This window comes from Neomonachus schauinslandi, chromosome 2, assembly GCF_002201575.2.
Source record: "Neomonachus schauinslandi chromosome 2, ASM220157v2, whole genome shotgun sequence".
In the NCBI taxonomy this organism is placed as follows: domain Eukaryota; kingdom Metazoa; phylum Chordata; class Mammalia; order Carnivora; family Phocidae; genus Neomonachus; species Neomonachus schauinslandi.
Genome location: NC_058404.1, coordinates 130,187,214 through 130,209,140, shown reverse-complemented (window position 1 = coordinate 130,209,140; position 21,927 = coordinate 130,187,214). Strand labels below are relative to the sequence as shown.

General features: G+C 34.5%; 1 protein-coding gene across 1 annotated transcript in view; it reads left to right on the top strand.

Annotated features, from left to right (window-relative positions):
- CCSER1 (coiled-coil serine rich protein 1) overlaps positions 1-21,927 on the top strand; it is a 1,330,597-nt gene that overhangs the window by 127,698 nt on the left and 1,180,972 nt on the right. The window contains exons 2-3 of the mRNA XM_021702315.1: positions 13,462-14,826; positions 19,727-19,911. Coding sequence (XP_021557990.1) covers positions 13,503-14,826; positions 19,727-19,911 — 1,509 coding nt within the window. The 5' untranslated portion in view covers positions 13,462-13,502. The remainder of the gene's footprint in view (positions 1-13,461; positions 14,827-19,726; positions 19,912-21,927) is intronic.

The window sequence follows — 21,927 nt, the reverse complement described above, 5'->3', positions numbered from 1 at the left end:
CTTTCTTTCTTTCTTTCTTTCTTTCTTTCTTTCTTTCTTTCTTTCTTTCTTCTTTCTTTTTCTTTATTAGAGAGAGCACGCATGAGCAGGGGGGAAGGGCAGAGGCAGAGGGAGAAGCAGGCTCCCCACTGAGCAGGGAGCCCAATGTGGGACTTGATCTCAGGACCCTGAGATCATGACCTGAATCGAAGGCAGCCACTTACCCTACTAAGCCACCCAGGCGTCCCACGTGCTTCTTTCTTTCAAGATTTCATTATGAATTACAAAATGTCCTTAAATCCTGCTTATGTCCTTATTTAATATTTAGTGCTGTACATGGAACTGATAGCCTACTTAAGTCTGTGGAATGGAACAACTCTCTCTCTCTCTTTTTCTCACTGTTGAACTCAGCACTCTGCAGATTCTTTGCTAGTGGATGCATTTTTTTTTTTTTTCTCCTGCAGAATTAACATTCCCTGTGATTTGTGATTTCTGATTGGAGGGTCATTTAAAAGTCCTCTTGATTACTTTCTAATGGATCTGTCATTGGAATACTAATATGGAATACTAAGCCATTCCCAATTACACATAAGGCAGCAACAGCCTTAAGAATATTATTATTTGGGCGCCTGGGTGGCTCAGATGGTTAAGCGTCTGCCTTCGGCTCAGGTCATGATCTCAGGGTCCTGGGATCGAGTCCCACATCGGGCTTCCTGCTCCTTGGGAGCCTGCTTCTCCCTCTGCCTCTCTCTCTCTCTCTGTGTCTCTCATGAATAAATAAATAAAATCTTTAAAAAAAAAGAATATTATTATTTAATATCATATAGTATTATTATCCCTCTATTTTGTACATTCAGGAAGACTGATCTCAAAATTTATCTTTAGCATTGGAATACCAGGATTCAAATCTCGACTTTACCCCTCTGTCACCAAATTTATTTATTTGACAAGAAAAATTACAGTTATCTAATAAAGTTGTTAGGAGGATTAAAATGAGATAATTTATGTATTCATTAAATAGGAGTGCACCTCTTCCAGTGAATTGGTGACTAAGTTAAAAAAAAAAAGCCACAAAAGGCAAAAAAGAAAACGAATTATGTTAATGTAGCTTCTTGAAAAATAAATTTTGTTTTAAAGTTATAAAAAAATGGGAACAGGGCGCCTGGGTGGCTCAGTTGGTTAAGCAGCTGCCTTCGGCTCGGGTCATGATCCTGGAGTCCTGGGATCGAGTTCCGCATCGGGCTCCCTGCTCGGCTAGGAGCCTGCTTCTCCCTCTGACCCTCCCCCTCTCATGTACTCTCTCTCATTAAAAAAAAAAAAAAAATGGGAACAATATTTAATTATATAGATATATTAGACGTGTATAGAACAAGGATTCTTTTGTTTGTTTCAAATAGGACATGTTTTTGGCAATGACAGTCTTTCTTTTGTTTGATTCAATTAGAGTTGATTCCGTTATCAGGAACTCTGAGCTCCATAAATGTTAGTTTAGCTACCTATCTGTATGTCTTTGAATGAGGTACTTAACCAACTGGATTTTTCTTTCTTTATCCACAAAAAGAAATTCACCTTCCAGATGAACACCAACGCGGAACTTCTTAAATGTTCCAAGATGCAAAATCTCCATCTAGTGGCAACCCAAGTCAGGTACATTATTCTTGATACCAAATACAGCTAACAGCCCATTTCACATAAAGATAGGTCTTTCTCTCATGAATTCACTCTTACTAGTTTTTCTATCAAATTAACAGTATACGACTCCATATAAACTCAAGAGCAGTCAGTCATTCCTTATAGTGGTCTTTGATGCAGGACAATAGTCTCATTAGAAGATAACTTAGTGAATTTATTTACAAAGTTTAAGGTGTGAGTGTGTGTGTGTTTTAACAAAGAAAGAAGTGAGCTGAATTTACTATGTTCCCTTTATTATAATATATATTATGTAGTTCCTCTCAAAAATAAATAAATTTTAAGTAAAAGAACAACGTAGGTAATAAAATATACTTTAATGTATTTGGTAAAATCTAGTTTTAATTATATTTTATGGATCTAGAATAAATCTATTAATTGTTCGTTTATTATTGGCCTTTTCTACAAATTTAAAATGTATCTGATATAATCTGAAATAATTTTAATCTGATATTATATCAGAGAATTTAAATATTAAAATATGTTAAATATCAGCCATGCCTTCCTTCCTAAATTCTAAAAACTCTATCCGTTTTATAATTCATGTATTACAAACTACAATTTTAAATAATAAGAGAAAAGTAAGAATATATATATATGATTTGGTCAAATTCAACAATTTATGTAAGCAAATACAATATAAGGGGAAGAAAGAAACTTATCACATTTCTGATTTTATCATGTAACAAATAGACTGCATTCCCAAATGTACTCTTGCTCTCTTTTGTAACATATACTACATCTGTGTTTGGGGCGGTACTCCCTAGAACTTTATTTTCACCTAACTATGAAGCAATACTGAATCTCATTCATTATTAACTTTGAAATGAAGGAAATGATATTCAGAATATCATTTTATTATCAGATGCGTGTGTGTGTGCACATGTGAGTGTGTATCCTAAATTTCACAGATGGTATGCATGCATTTTAATAAATTAGAGGGACTAACAGAATTCATCTATTCAGTTCTCTAATTTTATGAATGGAGAAACAGAGTCCAAGAGAAATTATATCCACAGATATATTGCGGAACAGTGTCATTGACAAATGTGATCATTGCATGTTGAATTCGAAGACAACACTTTAAAAAAAAAACCACAACAAATCCAAGATTCTGTTTTTAAAATGATTCTGACAGAATTTGTACACCATGCCAACACATAACTGAGTGGAAGTGAGTATATTCTGTAACATGCTGCCATTCGCATTATAAAGGATACAACTATAACAGTATTTATAAGAAAAGAAAGACAGTAATGATTTGTGGATACACTCATTTCTTTTTTTCCATCTTATCAGACCAATGCTGACTTCCAATTATATTGATCTAAGTTCATATTTATATTGATCCAGTTTATGTTTAAATTGGAGCATACATTGAAGATGTTGAATTCCATATTACTGCCTATGCTGATTTGTATTGTCAGTATCTGTAATACTGATAATATACACACAGATACAGATATAACATATTTATAAGTGTTGAGTGTAGCCATCTTTAAATGTAATCTCCTAATATGTATTCTAATTTGTATTTAAAAAATTCTTTCCCTCTGGTTTTGAGTCATCTTATATTGACCTATGATAGTATTTTCCTTTTCTTATTTATATGTGTGTTTGTGACCATGAGCCGTTTAATGCAACACTGCAAATAAAATTTTAAAAATTATATTTACAACATATAATAGGAACAAAATATGCTACTACCCTTGTACACTTTTTATACTAATGTTTTTTACAAAGCAGTACATACGTTCTACTCTTCAGAAAAAATGAAGAATGTTGGAAAATAAATAATAAATTTGAATCTGAATTCTCTTTAAAATACAAGTTCTAGGTCCACGACTACAACTGGTAGGGGGGAGCCTGGGTGACTCAGTCAGTTAAGCATCTTCCTTCAGCTCGGGTCATGATCCCAGGGTTCTGGGATCGAGTCCCACATCCAGCTCCTTGCTCAATGAGGAGCCTGCTTTTCCCTCTGCCTGACGCTCCCTCTGCTTGTGTGCACACTCTCTCTCTCTCTCTCTCTGACAAATAAATAAATGAATAATATTAAAAAAAATAAAATACAAGTTCTATACATAGTTGTAAGTGGATAACTGAAAAAAATTCTCTTATTTTTATTATTCTAACTTCCAAGTTAAGAATTAGAGTCTTCCTTCAATTCCAAAGGCAATTTATTTTTATAAGGTACCATTTATTTAAAAAAAACAAAGTTATAATTTGCAAATGTATTTGGAGACTTTCATTTTTCATTTACATAAAGGACTTGATAATTAACTGCACAATAAATCTTATATTGGTTTTGAAAGTTGTAGGAAAAATAGACCTTATTGTTAAAAAGGAAGATCTCCTGCACCCTCTGCTGATATGAAAGCATAACTGCAGGTTATTTATTATAAAGTTGCTCCTTTACTTTTTAGTAAAGAAAATAAAATATATAAAATGTTTGAAGAGATTATTGGTATTTATATTTTGTCATATTCGTCAATTGTTTATTTTCAAATTATTTAGAAAAACCATTTTCCCAGGTGTTCATTCTCCTTCTTCCAGAGACTACTACATTCCAAGTTACTTTTAACATATTTACATGCCTATATCATACTTTGACATTATATAATCTTCTGATAAGTTATGTAGTTATACTACCTTAGTTTGAATTTTTAAAGGTTTACTTATAAAAATAATTCATTAATGCATTCTTACTGTTAAAACTTCATCATATTGCATATAACCCTGGTGTCCTCATTGGTGACAAAGGCCCTGTTCAAAGGTAACCTCTGTTCACACTTTGAAGTACAACATTGCAGATCTTTTCCTATACATATTATTTTTAAAGTTTCATAATTCATTTATAATTTATATAATGTATCTTTTAGCTACCTTATTTTATTTTTTAAAGGTTGTATGTACTTATTTGAGAGAGAGAGAGTAGGAACAGTGGGGAGGGGGAGGGGGAGAGGGAGAAGCAGATTCCCCACTGAGCAGGGATACTGATGCGGGGCTGGATCTCAGCACCCTGGGAACATGACCTGAGCTGAAGGCAGACACTTAACTGACTAACCATCCAGGCACCCTTGATTTTATTAATTAAATGCCTTGGAAATTGTTTTCTATGTCAGTTTATATCTTTTACCTTATATGTTTAGCTCTTATACATTATGCTGTAGAATAGATAAATAATATCTCATTTAAAAAATTCTATTGGACATATATATTACTTTTAATTTAACTAATATAAACCAACCTTGACTATCCCTATACATGTTTCTTTGTGCAGATATGTGAACATTATTCTAGGGTAAATGCTGAGAAGTGAAATCCCTTAACTTGATATTTTGATACATAATTTTCTAAAGTAACCTTAACAATTTGGACTCCTTTGTAAGTGTCTGTAAGTACCACTTCATTCACCCAAACTTGATATTATTTAGTTTTAAGCTGTTAGTGGTAAGAAATTGTATCTTGCGCTTCTTCCTGATTAATAGTGGAGTTGAAATATTTGTTCATATTTTGATTAAAGATTTGTGTTTCCTCTTATGAATTTCCTGTCTGTATTCCTTGCTACTTTTTTCTTTCTGTTTCTAATTGGCTTGTAGGAGTTCTTTCTATATTCCCCAGGTACTTACAGGTTTGAATATCTTTTCATAAATTCATTGGTGATGTGTATTTCTTCTGGGAATTGCTTGTTCGTATTCTTTACTCATTTATTTGATTTTTTAATTGATTTATAAGAATTCTTTATATATTCCAGATAATCAATCCATTGCCTGTCATATATGCTTCAAATATTTTTTTTTCTCATTCCTTAGAGAAGTCTGCAAATGGTTGACTGGCATGAGACTACAAAAGATCAGCCATATATCTCAAGACATGAGTTAGGCTCCAGATCCCATGGGATCAGTCTGAAGCTAGTCTCCATTGGTGACCACATATCTGATTAGCTTTTCCCTCTGTCCTATCATACCTCCTTTCTTAACCTTCTCCTGAGAGTAGTTCTCTAATAAATTGCTTGAACAAGAATCCCTTGCTCAGGCCCTGCTTCTAAGAAACCTTAGCTAGGATGCTGTGAAGGTTTTTTTTTTTTTCCAAAATAATATTTTAAAACCAACACAGATTTCTCCAATAATAAGATGTGATTATAAAGAATAATATAATTTTTCTTTATTAACAAATGGATACATACTTTTAGATGTGTGCTGTCCTCTTTAAAGTTGTATATTTGTTACACTGACATTAGCACTGTTCAAAAAATTTATCAGATCCATCTTTTGGGAATCATGTTTTGAGCCTAAGACACAGTCTTTGAATATTCATAATACTGTCAGTTATTTTCCCCTTAAAGTCTAAATTCTGTTAAAGATAAAAACAAAACAAAACTAGGACTGAATAATTGAACTCAATATTTACTTAATGAAAAATTGAACTAAACTTATCAGGTAGGAGATCAGCATGGCCACTAATATTTTGGGTCAAAAGCACGACCAAGTTGAGTGGAATTATTTGTAAGAGACAAGTTAAAAAATGCAACAGTGGCCACATCACTATTAATTCATATATATCAGTACTAATTCTAAGCCCCATGAACATGTAGGTATTGTAGCTTCTAATAATCATTCTGCCCTGTTCAGGATTGACTCAGGAAATGACAGTATTAGTCTTTGAGTAGACAGAATTAGAACTTCCAGGTGAGAGTGGTTTGGGAAGTTCTAAGTTGAATTAAAAATTATTTGTTGGGAAACAATACAAACATGGTTAATTGTTCTTGATAAATAACTTACAGTTATTAAAGCACTTATCCTATGTTAGACCCTGTACTGAATGCTTTTTTGTGTGTGTTTACTAGATCCTGATGAAAATTCCTTAAGGTAGGTGCAACTGTTTATCTTCATGAAGAAATTTAGGCGCAGGGAGCTTAAATACCTTTTTAAGCCACTCTCAAGTCACACAACTCATGTGTAATGCCCAGTTCAAGTCTAGATATTCTTGTGTCAGAATCTGCATTCTTAACAGTTACACATTCATTGTGTGTAAATCCCGGAACATAAATTATAATGTTCTTTAAATATAAATAGTCTCATTTACCTAAGCCTGGTCACATGTAGATACAGCTTTTGACTTCTTTCAAATATTAAATTCTGTCTAATCTCTGGCCCAAATCCATCCTTTTTATATGTCATTTTACCTTCTGTTGTCTCTTCTGGTTACTAAATAACTAAGATCATATAGGGCTGGGTCTCCAGATTACATGTCCTTCTAAATATGTATCAGGACCCCTTGTCTTTCATCAATTCGGACAAGGAACTCCTCTGCTTCCCTAAATCCTGCTGGAATAATCTCTTTGAAATGTATTCTCCTTTCATATTGTAACGTTCCCATTATTATGCTAATTTGACATCACTCATTCTCTTTTTTTCCAAGGAGATTGATTTATACAGATCTAATCAGGGGCAGTCTACCTCTGTTTACATATCAACTTTAGAGTCAAATCATTTTTAGTAGTTACCTTCACCTAAAGGTAGATATTTCTGATATAAGCAATTATTTATTTGGATTATTTTCTTGTTTATTTGTTGAAAAGAACTTCATCTACTCAGTGCGGCTACATTATATGCAAATTTAATAATTTGTGAATTAAACATACCTGATCAATTATATGATTTCTGACTCTTTCTGCCTTCAGCTGACAATCTCATTTTCTTTCCAGTGATCGATCACCCACTTGGTCCTGATCCACCCATTTTTTAATTTATCTCATGTTGCCCTCACTAACCCTATGGCTGAAGTGGCCCTGTTCATGTTGTGGTAGTGATTTATCTGTTAAAAATCCTTCCATTAGTTCCCCGTTCATTTAAGGGAAAAACAGTAAAACATTTTAGAAATTCATTTAAGGATACCTTGCAACATAAAGTTAAAGAATGTTGAGGTGTAAATTGCATGGCTTTGTAATAGAAAGAGTCTGGACTGGAGGGCTTTCCAGCTGAGCCCTATCCACCTAAAAGGTTGTGAGCCTCATTTAAATCTGTGGCTGAAGGACATATTTAGGTAAGATTGTTTTGGAAACTTCTTCAAGCTTTTATTTTATTTAATTTTGGTAAAAGTTGATCAATGCCCTTTGATATGTTTACATATAATTTATTTTCTGCCATCACTTTCTTAGTGTTGAAAAATTGTGACCTAGAGAATATTTGGTTTCTGTGAATTTTCTTTCTTCTATTTCATCATGTATCATAGATTTTCTTTTCAGCATGATCATGTAGGCTGTATCGGGTTATTTTCGGAAATCTTTTCTGAGAAAGAATAGAACTGGGACCAGATTTACTTCATGCAACATTCTTCACAAACCTTTCAAATATTGATCATTGTTTTTCAATTCCAATAAAAATGTATACTTTGGGGAGGTTCATCATAAGGGATTGGAATACTGATCTTGATTTATGTACTCCCCCAATATTTTTTTTTAAAGATTTTATTTATTTATTTGAGAGAGAGAATGAGATAGAGAGAGAGAGCATGAGAGGGGGGAGGGTCAGAAGGAGAAGCAGACTCCCTGCTGAGCGGGGAGCCCGATGCGGGACTCGATCCCGGGACTCCAGGATCATGACCTGAGCCGAAGGCAGTAGCTTAACCAACTGAGCCACCCAGGCGCCCCACTCCCCCAATATTTTTAGGTGGTTTTTAAAATGGAATAATTGGGGCAGATTTTGATAAGTAGCTCATTTTTATAATCATTTATTCCCCACTTGCTTGAATGCATTGCATCAGAAAAGAAAGAAACTGGAAATTTATTCACTATGAGGCAGAGTGCTAAGTTTCTTTCTGATTTTGCACCTTTTCATACCTAAAATAATTATTATCTTATTCTAGCTAATGCTACTAGTAAGTGGCAGAGCTTGGATTTGAAGTATTTTTGTTTGTAAATTTCTCCCTAAACATCACAAGTTTGGGGAGAAAGACAAATGATATTTAGGACTATCTCAGATGTGGGCTGTCAGGTGATTTCATCTTTGGCTCATGGTGACAAAATATGAGGGGTATTCAAATTCTAGGAAAATATTTGAAAAAATGCTGGGAAAGAAAAAGGTGAAGGGGTTTTTGTTTTGTTTCTTTTACTTGCATAGACAGACATAGCTATCTGTATGTGGTATTCATTTTCAAGATGATTGCTTTGAAACCCTGCAAGGTTTTTTTTTTTTTTTTTTAAGATTTTATTTACTTATTTGACAGAGAGAGAGACAGCGAGAGAGGGAACACAAACAGGGGGAGTGGGAGAGGGAGAAGCAGGATTCCCACTGAGCAGGGAGCCCGATGAGGGACTCGATCCCAGGACCCTGGGATCATGTCCTGCGATCATGACCTGAGCCGAAGGCAGACGCTTAATGAGCCACCCAGGTGCCTCTGAAGCCCTGCAAGGTCTTTTTATGCCTCCAGATAATGCCTTTAGAATCATGAAAGAAAGTGTGTGTGTGTGTGTGTGTGTGTGTATGTATATATACATATATATATGTATATTTTTCAGTATTTCTTATTTTACATTTACTCTATTTTAAATAGGTAACATTAGCAATGCATATAGCCCCTTTAACTAGAATTTGTATTTTTCTGAACCATGCCAAATAAGATTCACCTCTCATTTTATTCAGAACAGATCTACTGTATGATGTTTCACTCTTAAGGGTAATGATAGTGTTTGCTAAAGTTACAGAGATCACTGAATAAAGTACTTTCTGGGAATTTCTTGTTAAATCCTGGTGTTAAAGAGCAAAGGATACTGTTTCTTCAATTGAGATCAAACTGAATTTCATACCACTTCCAGTAGGGTCAAGTTATGCATCTGTGTAGTGATACTGTCTAAAATAGTCTAATTTTTTTTTATCCATATAGCTTTAAAGGTATAATTAGAAGACACTCTTTATAACAAATTTGTTTTCCCGAAAAAATAATGTTCATAGTAGTAAAGGCCCCTGGAAGATGGGCAGGTCTAGTACCTGTGTATTTTTTAGGATCTGTTATGATTGAGGTGATATGACTTCTGAACCAAGAAATATTAGAGGAGAACTGAAAAAAATATGTTTATTTTATCTGACTTGGAAATTTATAAAAATATATGAAAATATACACAAGGTTTATTAAGAAATTAAAAGGTGATTGTCATAATAAAATTATAATAAAAATAAAATTAACATGTTGCAGTGTTACATTTGTCTGTCATTAATAGTTGATGTGATGATATATTGTTTTATTCAACTTTTTAATTTAGCATTGTGCTTCTAGAACATTTTCAGATGTTAGTAAATTTTAGATTATTGAATGATTTTACAGTTGGAAAGGTTTTCAATTAACGTATGACTCTCTAAAAGTTGTAAATTAATATAATTAACCTCAAAATTGCAGCATTTATTTATGGTAGTGAGGCAGAAAATATGTTTATTTAGGTTTGAAATACTGATGTATTGAAGTTAAAACTTTATTTCCTAAAATCCATTTACTTGACAGGTACTAACTGTGTCTTACATTAGGCAATGGGGTCTCAAAGCAAAGCAGAGATGGCCTTTGCTACTAAGAAACTTAAGGTCAAATAGTGAAGTCAGATAGACAGATGTTAACTATGTAAGGTAATACTTGAGGATATGTAAAGGAGTAGTATTACATCCCAAATGGAAGAGGATGGGAAAGGGGTCACGGATGACATCTTGGAAGGGACAATGTTAGAGAAATAGGAATATTTCACATCAGAGTTACAGAAAGGGCATCGTAAGCAGGTGATCCCACATCTACAAATGCCCAGCAGGTGAAAGTGAACAGAAAATGGCAAGCAGTAATCAGTCCAATTAGAGAATTAAATATGAGGAGAGGGGGATAATGAATCTGGAGATATAAATAGCATCTAAACATAGAAGAGTCTCTCTAAAAAATATGGATAATTCCAACCTATCTATATATATGTTATCTTTCTTTTTTTTAGCTGGGAAGCTCTCAGTAGGAAATCAAGACCTTAATTTAAAAGACTATCAGTTAGACAAAGTAAAATCTAAAGGATTTTTATCTCCAATAGATTTTATATCTGTTTCATGTTATTCCATTCAATGTGCAAATATCTCTTAGTATTTATGATGTTTTTACTTCAATTAGGTTAAATATATTAGTAACCTAAGTCTATTATTGGTACCCAATGGAAGTCTGGTTGTTTTCATTAAGCACTTAGGAAGGGAGGAGTAATTACTATATTTTTTTTTCTGAATTTTTTATTAGTTAAATCCTTTGAATACTTGCTAAAGAGATATCGAATGAGTCCCTATTTTTAAATGCTGACACAGGGGCGCCTGGGTGGCTCAGTCAGTTAAGTGTCTGACTTCAGCTCAGGTCATGATCTCAGGGTCCTGGGATGGAGCCCCTTGTTGGGCTCCCCACTCAGCAGGGAGTCTGCTTGCCTCCCTCCTGCTACCCCTCCTCCCACTAGTGCTTAATCTCTCTCAAATAAATAAAATCTTAAAAAAAATACATTTTTTCATGATTTCAGTCTTACTGATGCTTTAGTTAACATTATTCTCAGTTGTGATTTTTCATTAATGTGCATCATTTATTTCCATTCAATGCCTAGTGAAGAATTTTGTTATAATTGGAACATTATTAACCATTATGATATTTAGCTGGTGGTGAATCTATGGTTATAAATGCATTAATGTCAAGATATTTACCATTATTACTAATAAGGTATTTTCAGTATTTGTGTATATTGAAATATTTATTGGCCTTTTTTTTTTTAACATTTCTTACTTTTGTGTCAGCATTTATTTTATTATTTTTTGTATCCACTTTGGAAATTGGAAATTGGTTAAATTAGATTTAACCTGGGAAGAAAATTAGATATTTTTAATTTGTGAGATTTTAAGAGCTAAAGTGTCTTTGTTTATATTTTAAACTTTATTCTCTGGGGCACCTGGGTGGCTCAGTTGTTAAGCGTCTACCTTCGGCTCAGGTCATGATCCCAGCGTCCTGGGATCGAGCCCCGCATCGGGCTCCCTGCCCAGTGGAAGCCTGCTTCTCCCTCTCCCAGTCTCCCTGCTTGTGTTCCCTCTCTAGCTGTCTCTCTCTGTCAAATAAATAAATAAAATCTTTAAAAAAAAAAAAAAACTTTATTCTCCCAAAGGCTTACAAGAATATGCAGATATTTTGGGAGTGCTTTACACATAGTTTAATTTAGATTCAAATTTAGTGAATGCAAGTAGAAATCATTTAATAAAAATCATTTAATGCAAATCTTAGATTTTATATCATTTGGGACAAAATATTAAATATTTTTAAATGTGAATCCAAAAGGGAATATATTTTTTCATTTTTGTTACATACTTCTTCAGGACCATGAAAGTATTTCACTTGATCAATCTCATAATGTTTCTGTAAGAATAATAAAATGGAGGGCTGGTCATTTTATGTAGTATTTGTTATTGTTCAGTTAGGTAGTTTTGGTTACAAAAAACAGCAAAATGAAACAGAGTCTGATTCAAGTTGATGTAGGGGGTGTATACATTACAGTTAAGGAATTATGTGAAATACAGAAATAAAGCAAAACAAAGCAAAACAGGAACCAATCAGGGCACATTATGAAAATCAGTGAAAAATAGCAGTCATCAGAATGGCAAGATTGACCATACAAGTGGGAATCTCTGAAGTAGAAGCATAGCTGGACCTTCAGCAGCACATGGTTTGGCTCTTCACTCTACTGAAGGCAGAATTATCATCTGATTATGAGCTGATCCTGTGGTTACATAAGGATTAGTTTCTTATTCCTGCTTTACCACTTATTAGCTGAATGACAGAAGGTTACCTTTCTGCTGTCAAATGACCATGGTATTATTATCTGCTTCTATAGTTAAAAGCATTAAAAGAGATAATCTGTGTAAGAAAAGTATTTGGTACATCACAGTCAATGAACTGTAGAGCTGCCACCTTCACGTCCTCTTCCTTCTTTTTCTTCATCATCACCACCCTGACATTAATGTGGTTCATAAATTTTCTATGCTTCTGCTTCTGTCAGTATGTATTCTTACTTATTTCAACATTACCAGTTTAATTAATTTTCATTCAAGTCTTTTCTTCAACTCAAAGTCATGGTTTCCTCATAACCTTACCTTGTTTATAACCATGCACTGTATCCTTTGTGGTTTAGTTTCCTCTGCCAGTGGCCTGATTATCTCTAACTGCCCCAAAATCAAACTCCAAGGAGAAGAATACTTCCTATTTCGCTTTTCTTTGACTCAAGATTGTAGTGTCAGATCATCCCTTAGTCTGGTCTGTGATTCTGTTAAGTTCAGAGCAGTAACTTGTTGAGTCTTGTGGTGTATCTGATGCTGGCCAATAGAGGTCGAGGTGGGTCATTTTACCCAACGGCAATGGTTATGGTGGTCACATGGCTACTACATCTGTATCAGTAGACATAAAAAGTGTTAGGATCAAACAGTTTACCAAATTATAGAACTAGTGGGAGTAGTAAAGCTGGGTCTTGAATAGTGATCTTGTGTCTCCCAACCCAATAACCTCTTCAATAGACTAAATATTCTTGGTAATCTTGAAATGTTTGAGCCATTATAAAATTGCCATGCAAATTACTGGATAATTTTGCTACTTAAAATTTCAAAAAATCCTTAAGTATCAGAATTTAATTATTTATTATTTTAGTGTGAACCGAATTCTATTCCATGTACTGAAAAACAATGTTTTGTTTTAAAATGTCTTTATTATAATTTATAATTGAATGCTCCTGACTTGTTCTTTTTGTTTTAACTTCTTTAGGCTGCTAAGTTGGCTATCACAGTGCAAGCCTTGGAGTCCCAATGGGGGACTCAGGATCAAGACGATCTACCCTGGTCTCCCGGTTGCCAATATTCAGGAGAAGTATTAGCAGAAGACATGATTCTCTTCCTTCTTCACCGTCCTCCAGTAATACAGTTGGTGTCCACAGTTCCTCTCCTTCCAGCACTAACTCAAGCTCAGGTAGTACAGGTAAACGCAGGAGCATATTCCGTACTCCTTCCATTAGTTTCCACCATAAGAAGGGGAGTGAACCTAAGCAAGATGCTACCAACCAGAACCTTAGTATTTCAAATGGTGCTCAATCTGGTCATAGCAGTATGCCAAAACTGAGTTTGGAAGAACATATTAAAACAAGGGGAAGACATTCTGTTGGTTTTAGCAGTTCACGAAATAAGAAGATAACAAGATCTTTAACAGAAGATTTTGAAAGGGAAAAGGAGCACTCAACTAATAAGAATGTCTTTATAAATTGCCTAAGTTCTGGCAAAAGTGAGGGGGATGATTCTGGATTCACAGAAGAACAAACTCGCCATTCTGTTAAGCAGTCAACAAAGAAGCTACTTACTAAATCCTTTTCATCTCACTATAAATTTTCTAAACCAGTTCCACAGAGTCAATCCATTTCATTGGTACAACAGTCTGGATTCTCATTGGAAATTACACAGTACCAAGAGAGAGAGCCTGTATTAGTAAGAGCTTCTCCATCTTGTTCCGTGGATGTAACAGAACGAGCAGGAAGCTCTTTACAATCTCCGCTGCTTTCTGCTGATCTTACAACAGCTCAGACACCTTCAGAGTTCTTAGCCTTGACTGAAGATTCTGTGTCTGAAACGGATGCATTTCCTCAAAGTGGAAGTATGGCATCCCACTGTGACAACTTTGGCCACAATCATTCTACCTCTCAGATCTCTTCCAATCCTGCTGCTGTTACAAAGACAACAATAGACCTTATGGGAACTGTTCCCTGTGCAATTATGTCTCCTGGAAAATACAGGTTAGAAGGCCGATGTAGCGCTGAATCTAATTCCTTATCAGAAACCTCTGCTGCTAATCAGAAGGAAGTGTTATTGCAAATCACTGAACTACCTGTTATGAATGGGAACAACTCAGAGACTCACCTATCGGGTGATATGCAAAGAGAAGAACATGTGGTAGTACAAAATGGTGAAAAAATGTTGGCGACAAGCTCCCCAAGGAAACTTGGATTTTATGAGCAACATAAAGCAATAGCTGACCGTGTTAAAGGGATTCATCCTATTTCAGATTCAAGGATAATACCCTCTTCTGGTGATCATCATATTTTTAACAAAACATCATATGGATATGAATCAAACCCTGCCAAAGGTAAGCTGATTTTCTTTGTATCGTAAATACGAAATATAATTTTCATTCTAATTTATTTAATTTTCTTATTCCATCTCATGAATAGAAACCACCTTTTCCTTATTTTTCACTCTGTAGTATTTTTTCTTATTTATAATTTGTTTTAAATCTTTTCTCTACTTGATTTTAAACTTACTTCACTTGTATTACGCTAAAAATGTAATTCAGCAGTATCACTCATTTTTCTTAGTTGTGTTGTCCAGATTCTGGCCCTCAGAAGAGAGTGGAAAGAAATTAATTTTATTTGGAGTGTGGCTTTATCTAAAATAATGATTTCTTTTTGTAGAGTAAATGGTTTTAGAGTATTGGTATTTCTTAGTCAATGAAATTAATTTTATTTCTTAGTTAATGAAATGGATATATTCCAGCCAAATCACTATAAAAGAAATTTGTATAACTTAAATTCTATTTCCTATTTTAACAAAACTTGAATTATTAAGTAGAATCTATGTTTCAGGACAGATAGTCTCTATCTTTAAATATAATAGGCCTGCAAGCTTTAAAAATACTGTCCTTGGAGCCTGGATACTGTGGTTCTAACCTTGCCTCTGTCATTAAATACCTGTGTAACCTTGGGTACCTGCTCTTTGGTAAGAATAAAAGGGGGGGGGGTTGAATTACTCCAGTATGTCATTTAACAGAAAACTTTGTTATTTAATATAAATTTCAGTTAAGAAAACTGTTGAATATATGCCACCTACTGGACTGTATTTGACATTGTTTTTATTAATTTTTTTCTCCTGCTGCCACTGCTTCTGCTGTTGCTACTTCTGCTATTCCTATTACTGTTACTGCCAACTAGTTCTCCCAACACAGAATGCTTATTATGTCTCATTTCCCATTCTGTGGACTTCGGATACATTAATTCATCAAATTCTCACATGATTGTAATCGCTACTATTATAGTCACCCATTTTACAGATAAGATAATTGGAACACAGATATGTTAAGTAATGTGTCTGAAGTCACAACGTTAGTAGATAATTGTTTGGGATACAAGCCTTATGAGGCAGGCATCAGTGGTCTCCGTTTTACAAATATGAAAACTGAGACCAAGGGATCATACAGCTGTTACATGGCACGGTCAAATTACAGCTATCTCAATCCAAAACTCAGGCTCTTAGGGACTAGGCTTAGTGACTTCATGACCCCAGCTCTTTCCAAAACATTAAAAATAATACTAAATTATTACATAAAATCTATAATAAGTCAAATTATATATTAGAGTGTCAAGAATCATAACATTATATGATTAATCCAATTAGTCTCTCCATGAATATAACAGTTTTAAAGTTTTATTTGTTTAAAAGATTTTATTTATTTTTGCAAGAGAGCAAGGGAATGAGAGAGAGAGAGAGAGAGCGCGCACAAGCAGAGGGGAGGGGCAGAGGGAGAACCCGACTCCCCGCTGAGCAGGGAGCCCGATGCGGGACTCGATCCCGGGACTCTGGGATCATAGACCTGAGCTGAAGGCAGCTGCTTAACTGACTGAGCCATCCAGGTGCCCAATTTTAAAGTTTTAAATGCATGAATGAATTATCTAGCTGTATAATTGTACAGCCTAATATTTTTCACATTTGACACAAGATCATTTTTATGCATCTGCTTACTTTTTAAATTTTTTGATCTTGGTAGCCTTTTTTGTACTTATGGCTTTAGTTATATTAATTCTTTAATTATAGTAATAATAAGAACAATGCTGATGATGATATTGATGATGGTCACCTTTTTGTACACTTAATGTGCGCCCAAAAACATGCTAAGGAATTTGTTTGCATTGTTTCATTTAATCTTTTTTAAAAAAATTTATTTTTAAAAATTTTAATTCCAGTATACTTAACATACAGTGTTATATTAGTTTCGGGTATACAATATAGTGATTCATCAATTCCTTATCTTAGTGCTCATCAAGATAAGTGTCATTTAATCATAACCAAAATTTTATATGGCAGTTATTACTAATTAAGGATTAAGTCAAATAACTTTATGAAATCACACTGTTAGCAAATGGTGGATCTCAAATTGGAATTTAGACAGTTTTTAAAAGAAATAGCACAAAAATATGGTAGAAATGTACTTATCCTGATTATATCTAATTCTTATTTAGAAATAATCATTTGCCTCAATGCCAAATTGAATGCTATATATACTTATCTCTATGGGAATATCTTGCTGACTATTAATCTGTTGACTAAGATCCTAATTGTGAGCCATTTAACACATTAAAGTAATTTCGATGAATTTGATAATGTGTTGCTGGTTCTTGGGACATTAGCTGTTTATTCATGTTATCTACAACTTGTAGAAAAGAGGGATAGACAATTAAGCTGGTAATGTCAACAAGGAAAAGACAATAGTATTCTATCCTTCATTATGTGGAGAGGTTCTTGTGCCATTCATAAGGATTTTATAATTTGGAAGTTCAACATTTTAAAACCAGTTAAGTTAATGTATTTTACGTAAGAAAGAGTTGCTGTGTACACTGAAGTCCATAATACTGAATTTATTCTGTATTTATAATGGAAGATGTTTAAACTAGTGTTTAATACATATCTGAATGTCTGAGTTGTATAGTCATATCAAAAATAATAATATAAAGTTGAGCTCTTTATCTGTTTATCTATTCATTGTTGATGGACACTTAGATTGTTTCCATACCTTAGCTATTATACATAATGCTACTATAAACAGGGGGCTACAGATATCTCTTTGAAATAATGATTTCATTTCCTTTGGATATATGCCCAGAAATGGAATTCCTGGATCATATGGTAACTTTATTTTTAATTTCTTGAAGAAACTCCATACTTTTTTCCATAGTCGCTGTACCAGTTTATATCCCCACCATCAGTGTATAAAGGTTCCCTTTTTTTCAGTCTTGACACTACTTGTTATCTTTTGACTTTTTACTAACAGGCATCCTAACTGGTGTGATGGGATATCTCGTTGTGGCTTTGATTTACATTTCCCTGATTATTAGCGATGTTGAATGCCTTTTCATATACCTATTGGCTATTTTGTATGTCTTTTTGGGAAAAAAAATGTCTATTTAGCCTTTTTGCCCATTTTTAAATTGGGTTATTATTATTTTCTGTTGAGTTGTATGAGTTCCTTGTATATTTTGAATATTAACCCCTTACAGGATATGTTATTTGAAAATATTTTCTCCCATTCCATAATTTGCCTTTTCATTTTGTTGATTGTTTACTTTGCTGTGCAGAAGCTCACTTCGAAATAGTCCCATTTGTTTATTTTTGCTTTCGTTGCTTTTGTTTTTGCTGTGAATTTCAAGAAGTCATTGCCAAGACTAATGTCAAGCAGCTTACCCCTACTTTTTTTCCTAGGAGTTTTACACTTGCAGGCCTTTTGTTCAAATCTTTAATTCATTTTGAGATGGTTTTTTTTGTACGCTATAAGATGGGGTTCTAGGTTCATTCATTTGCATATGGCTATCCAGTTTTCCCAACACCATTTACTGAAGAGACTATCCTTTCTGCATTGCATATTCTTGGGTCCTTTGGCGAAAATTAATTGCTCATATATGGTGGTTTTATTTCTGGGCTCTTTATTCTGTCCCTTTGATCTATGTGTCTGTTTTCATGCCAACACCATAATGTTTGATTACTATAGCTTTGTAGTATAGTTTGAGATCAGGAAATGTGACACCTGCAGCTTTCTTCTTTCTCAAGATTGCTTTGGCTACTTGGGGTCTTTTGTGGTTCTTTTGTAGAATAGTTTTTTTTGTATTTCTGTGAAAAACCCCATTATAATTTCGATAGGGATTGCATTGAATCTGTAGGTTGCTTTAAGTAGTAAGGACATTTTAACAATATTGATTCTTCCAATCTATGAACACAGAATATATTTCCATTTATTTATGTATTCTTCAACTCCTTTCATCAGTGTCTTATAGTTTCCAGCAGAGTGATCTTTCCCTTCTGTGGTTAAATTTGATTCTAAGCATTTTATCCTTTTTGATGATATTATAAATGGGATTGTTTTATTAATTTCACTTTCTGATAGTTCATTGTTTGTAGTTTGGCCTCAGGTCTCACAAAGACCCTTTTAAGTATGGTGAGCAGGGTATTAATCAAGGTAACATACTAGCAGAGAGCTGAAGGTGATGAGGGAGTAAGATATACAAATATTTAAGAGAAATATAACTGTGCAAAGGCTATGGGGTAAAGGCCGTGGGACTGCAGTGTGCCTGCAACTGCAAGAAGTCCAGTGCAGCATAAGCAGAGTGAAGGAGGAGGACTCAGTAGAAGGTGAAGTTGCGAACAGGTGAACATAGGGAGGCCCTTAATGGGGCAGGGGGACAGAATAGCATCATATCATAAGGAAACTGATAGGCTATTTTGAAAATATCAACTCTATGACTAGAAGAGTGATCATGACCAATGTCACTTAATGTCTTCAGTGTATCATTCTGGTTACCATGTGGAAAGCAGGCTGTGTTTTTTGGGGGGAGAGAGGCAGGTGGGACTAGGCAAAAGCAGGAGACGGTTTAAGTATTATAGTAACCCAAGCTAGGGTTGATGGAGTTTGGTCCAGGGTATTCATGCGGAAGGTAGTAGGAAGTGATCAGATTCTGTATACACTTTGAAGGTAATAAGGACAGGATTTGCTTACGTGATTTTGTGAGGTATGAAGAAGCCAAGGATGACTATGAAGGTTTTGAGCTTTGAAGTGATTACATGATTAAGTAAACTAAATTTACCACTATTAATTAAAAAATTTTTTCTGTGATAGAGAGTTTTTGAATGACAGTAAGAGTTTCTCATTTTCTTTCAGTGGAACATTTATAAAAACTACATTTAAGCATTTGTATTAATTTTTATTTATTTATCTATTTTAATAGTGCTTGCCAGTAGCTTCAGTCCATATCGTGAAGGAAGATTTATAGAAAGGCGACTGCGATCCTCATCTGAAGGAACTGCAGGGAGTAGCAGAATGATTTTGAAACCAAAAGATGGAAATGTAGAAGAAGTGAATAGTCTAAGAAAGCAAAGAGCAGGTTCATCATCTTCAAAAATGAACAGCATGGTAAGTATATGCATATACTTGCATTTATAAAATAATTATGTATGTGACTGGGATATTTATGCCTCTTGCGATGTGAAAATAGACTGACAAAAAAAAAAAAAAACAGACTAAAGAATAGATACTTCATATTTGAAGGGAAAATTGGTCTCCTTAGTTGATGTCCCAAGTTAGAGAGGCTACGCTTTCACTCGAGACTCTTATGCGTCATGACAGATGATAGCACACCATGATGGTTACCCTTAATTCGTATCTTCCTTGCTTCCATGAAAAGTTTTATATTCTCTCTTCTAGAACAAGACCCTGGGATACGCAAGCTAAGAAAAAAAGCTGATCATCGTGAGGGTACCCTTTGATAACCATTATTTCACACCATCTCTCTACTCTATAGCCACTCTAAAAATGTCCAGTTATAAGCCACACTTATGCCAGTACCACCCACTGACCCCTTGGTGGATCCTACTCTGCCTGTCCTTTACCTAGTCTGCCTGTTCACACAGAATGAGGAGCCTTTGGGGTCAAGACAAAATGCCCATCCGAAGCTTTGACACATTCTAGGTAACCAAGATTCCAGATTCCTTGTCCAAACTGCAGGAGCCTTCAGGTGAGGGTGAAGGTAGTGTGTGTACAGGGGAGTCGGGTCTTAGTTTGCGCTTGGGGGCTGTGGTGTCTTAGAGGCATGTGTAGGATGCTCCTTCACAGTGAGAGAGAAAGCCAGGGTGGGAAGAGGTGATGAGTGGACTACCGCCCAGGATGTCCGGAAGGCCTCAGGTCTCACAAATACTGGGGTGGGCTTGACTTTTGGACTTCTCTTTGCTCACTTTCTCACAGATGTTTCCTTTTTCAGCAGTAGTTTTGATTCTTGATATTTAACAGTGTTTCCTAAAAATGATCTGTCTACCTATCCATGGATATGTGTGAAAAATGCTCAAAACTATGTTACTAGTATATTTTATCTCTATGTATTTTAGATGATTTTGTTTCAAATGAAAATAGGTCATCCGATTTTGACAATTGTGTTGTGAAGAAGTCTTAAGTGACTGAGGCAACACTGAGTGAGAGCAAAACCATTGTGCCTGAAGTTAAAAGTTCTAGCAATTAGGTCAGGTTTGGACAGACCTTAATCTTGGGCAAATCAGTAACTACAAAACAACAAATGATAGTGGACTTTTTGTTTCCGTTATACTAAAAAATGATTGTGTGTGTGTGTGTGTTTATATTTGTACATAGAGAAAGATCCTGTATTATATTTCATCTTTTTTTTGGTGTTGTTTTATTATTATTGCTGTTGCTTTTTTTTTTTTTAGAGAAAGAGAGAGTGCTTGTGTGTGGGCTGGGGGTTGTTGGGGGGAAGAGGAGCAGAGGGAGAGAGAGAATCTTAAGCAGGCTCCATGCCCAGCACAGAAACTGACACAGGGCTCAATTCCATGACCCTGAGATCATGACTTGAGCCGAAATCAAGAGTCAGATCATTAACTGACGCCCCACAGTTGCTATTTTTTAAGTGCAAGAACATGTTAAAAAAGATTTCCAGCTGATGCAACATTAAAAGTTATGGCTAAAATGACTTTTTATGAAACATTTCTCTTCACAAAATTCTCATTTTTCCTTCATAGAGATGTATTTATATTAATAATTGTACACTATGTATTAGACTTTTCCAAAGTTGGGCCTTTAACATATTCTATCTCATGTTTTTAAATAATATATTTAAATAATTCTCCTTATAACATCACAAATTACGCTTCTTACCAGATCCACTTTCAAGATTTAAAATTTAAAATGTCAGAACACAAAAATGCAAGTTTGTTCTTTTATTTGAGGCTTTTTACAGAATTTTCAAAAAGTGTCCCTGTCCATCGTCCACTAGATGGCAGGGTTACATCATTGCCATGGTTGGGGAAAGGCTGTCATTGTTAGAACAGAAACTTGGTTAAAATATTGTACACGTTCATTGAATTTACAGGTCACACTTGTTGAAATAAATACTGATGCTTGAATTTCCATATGAAACCTATC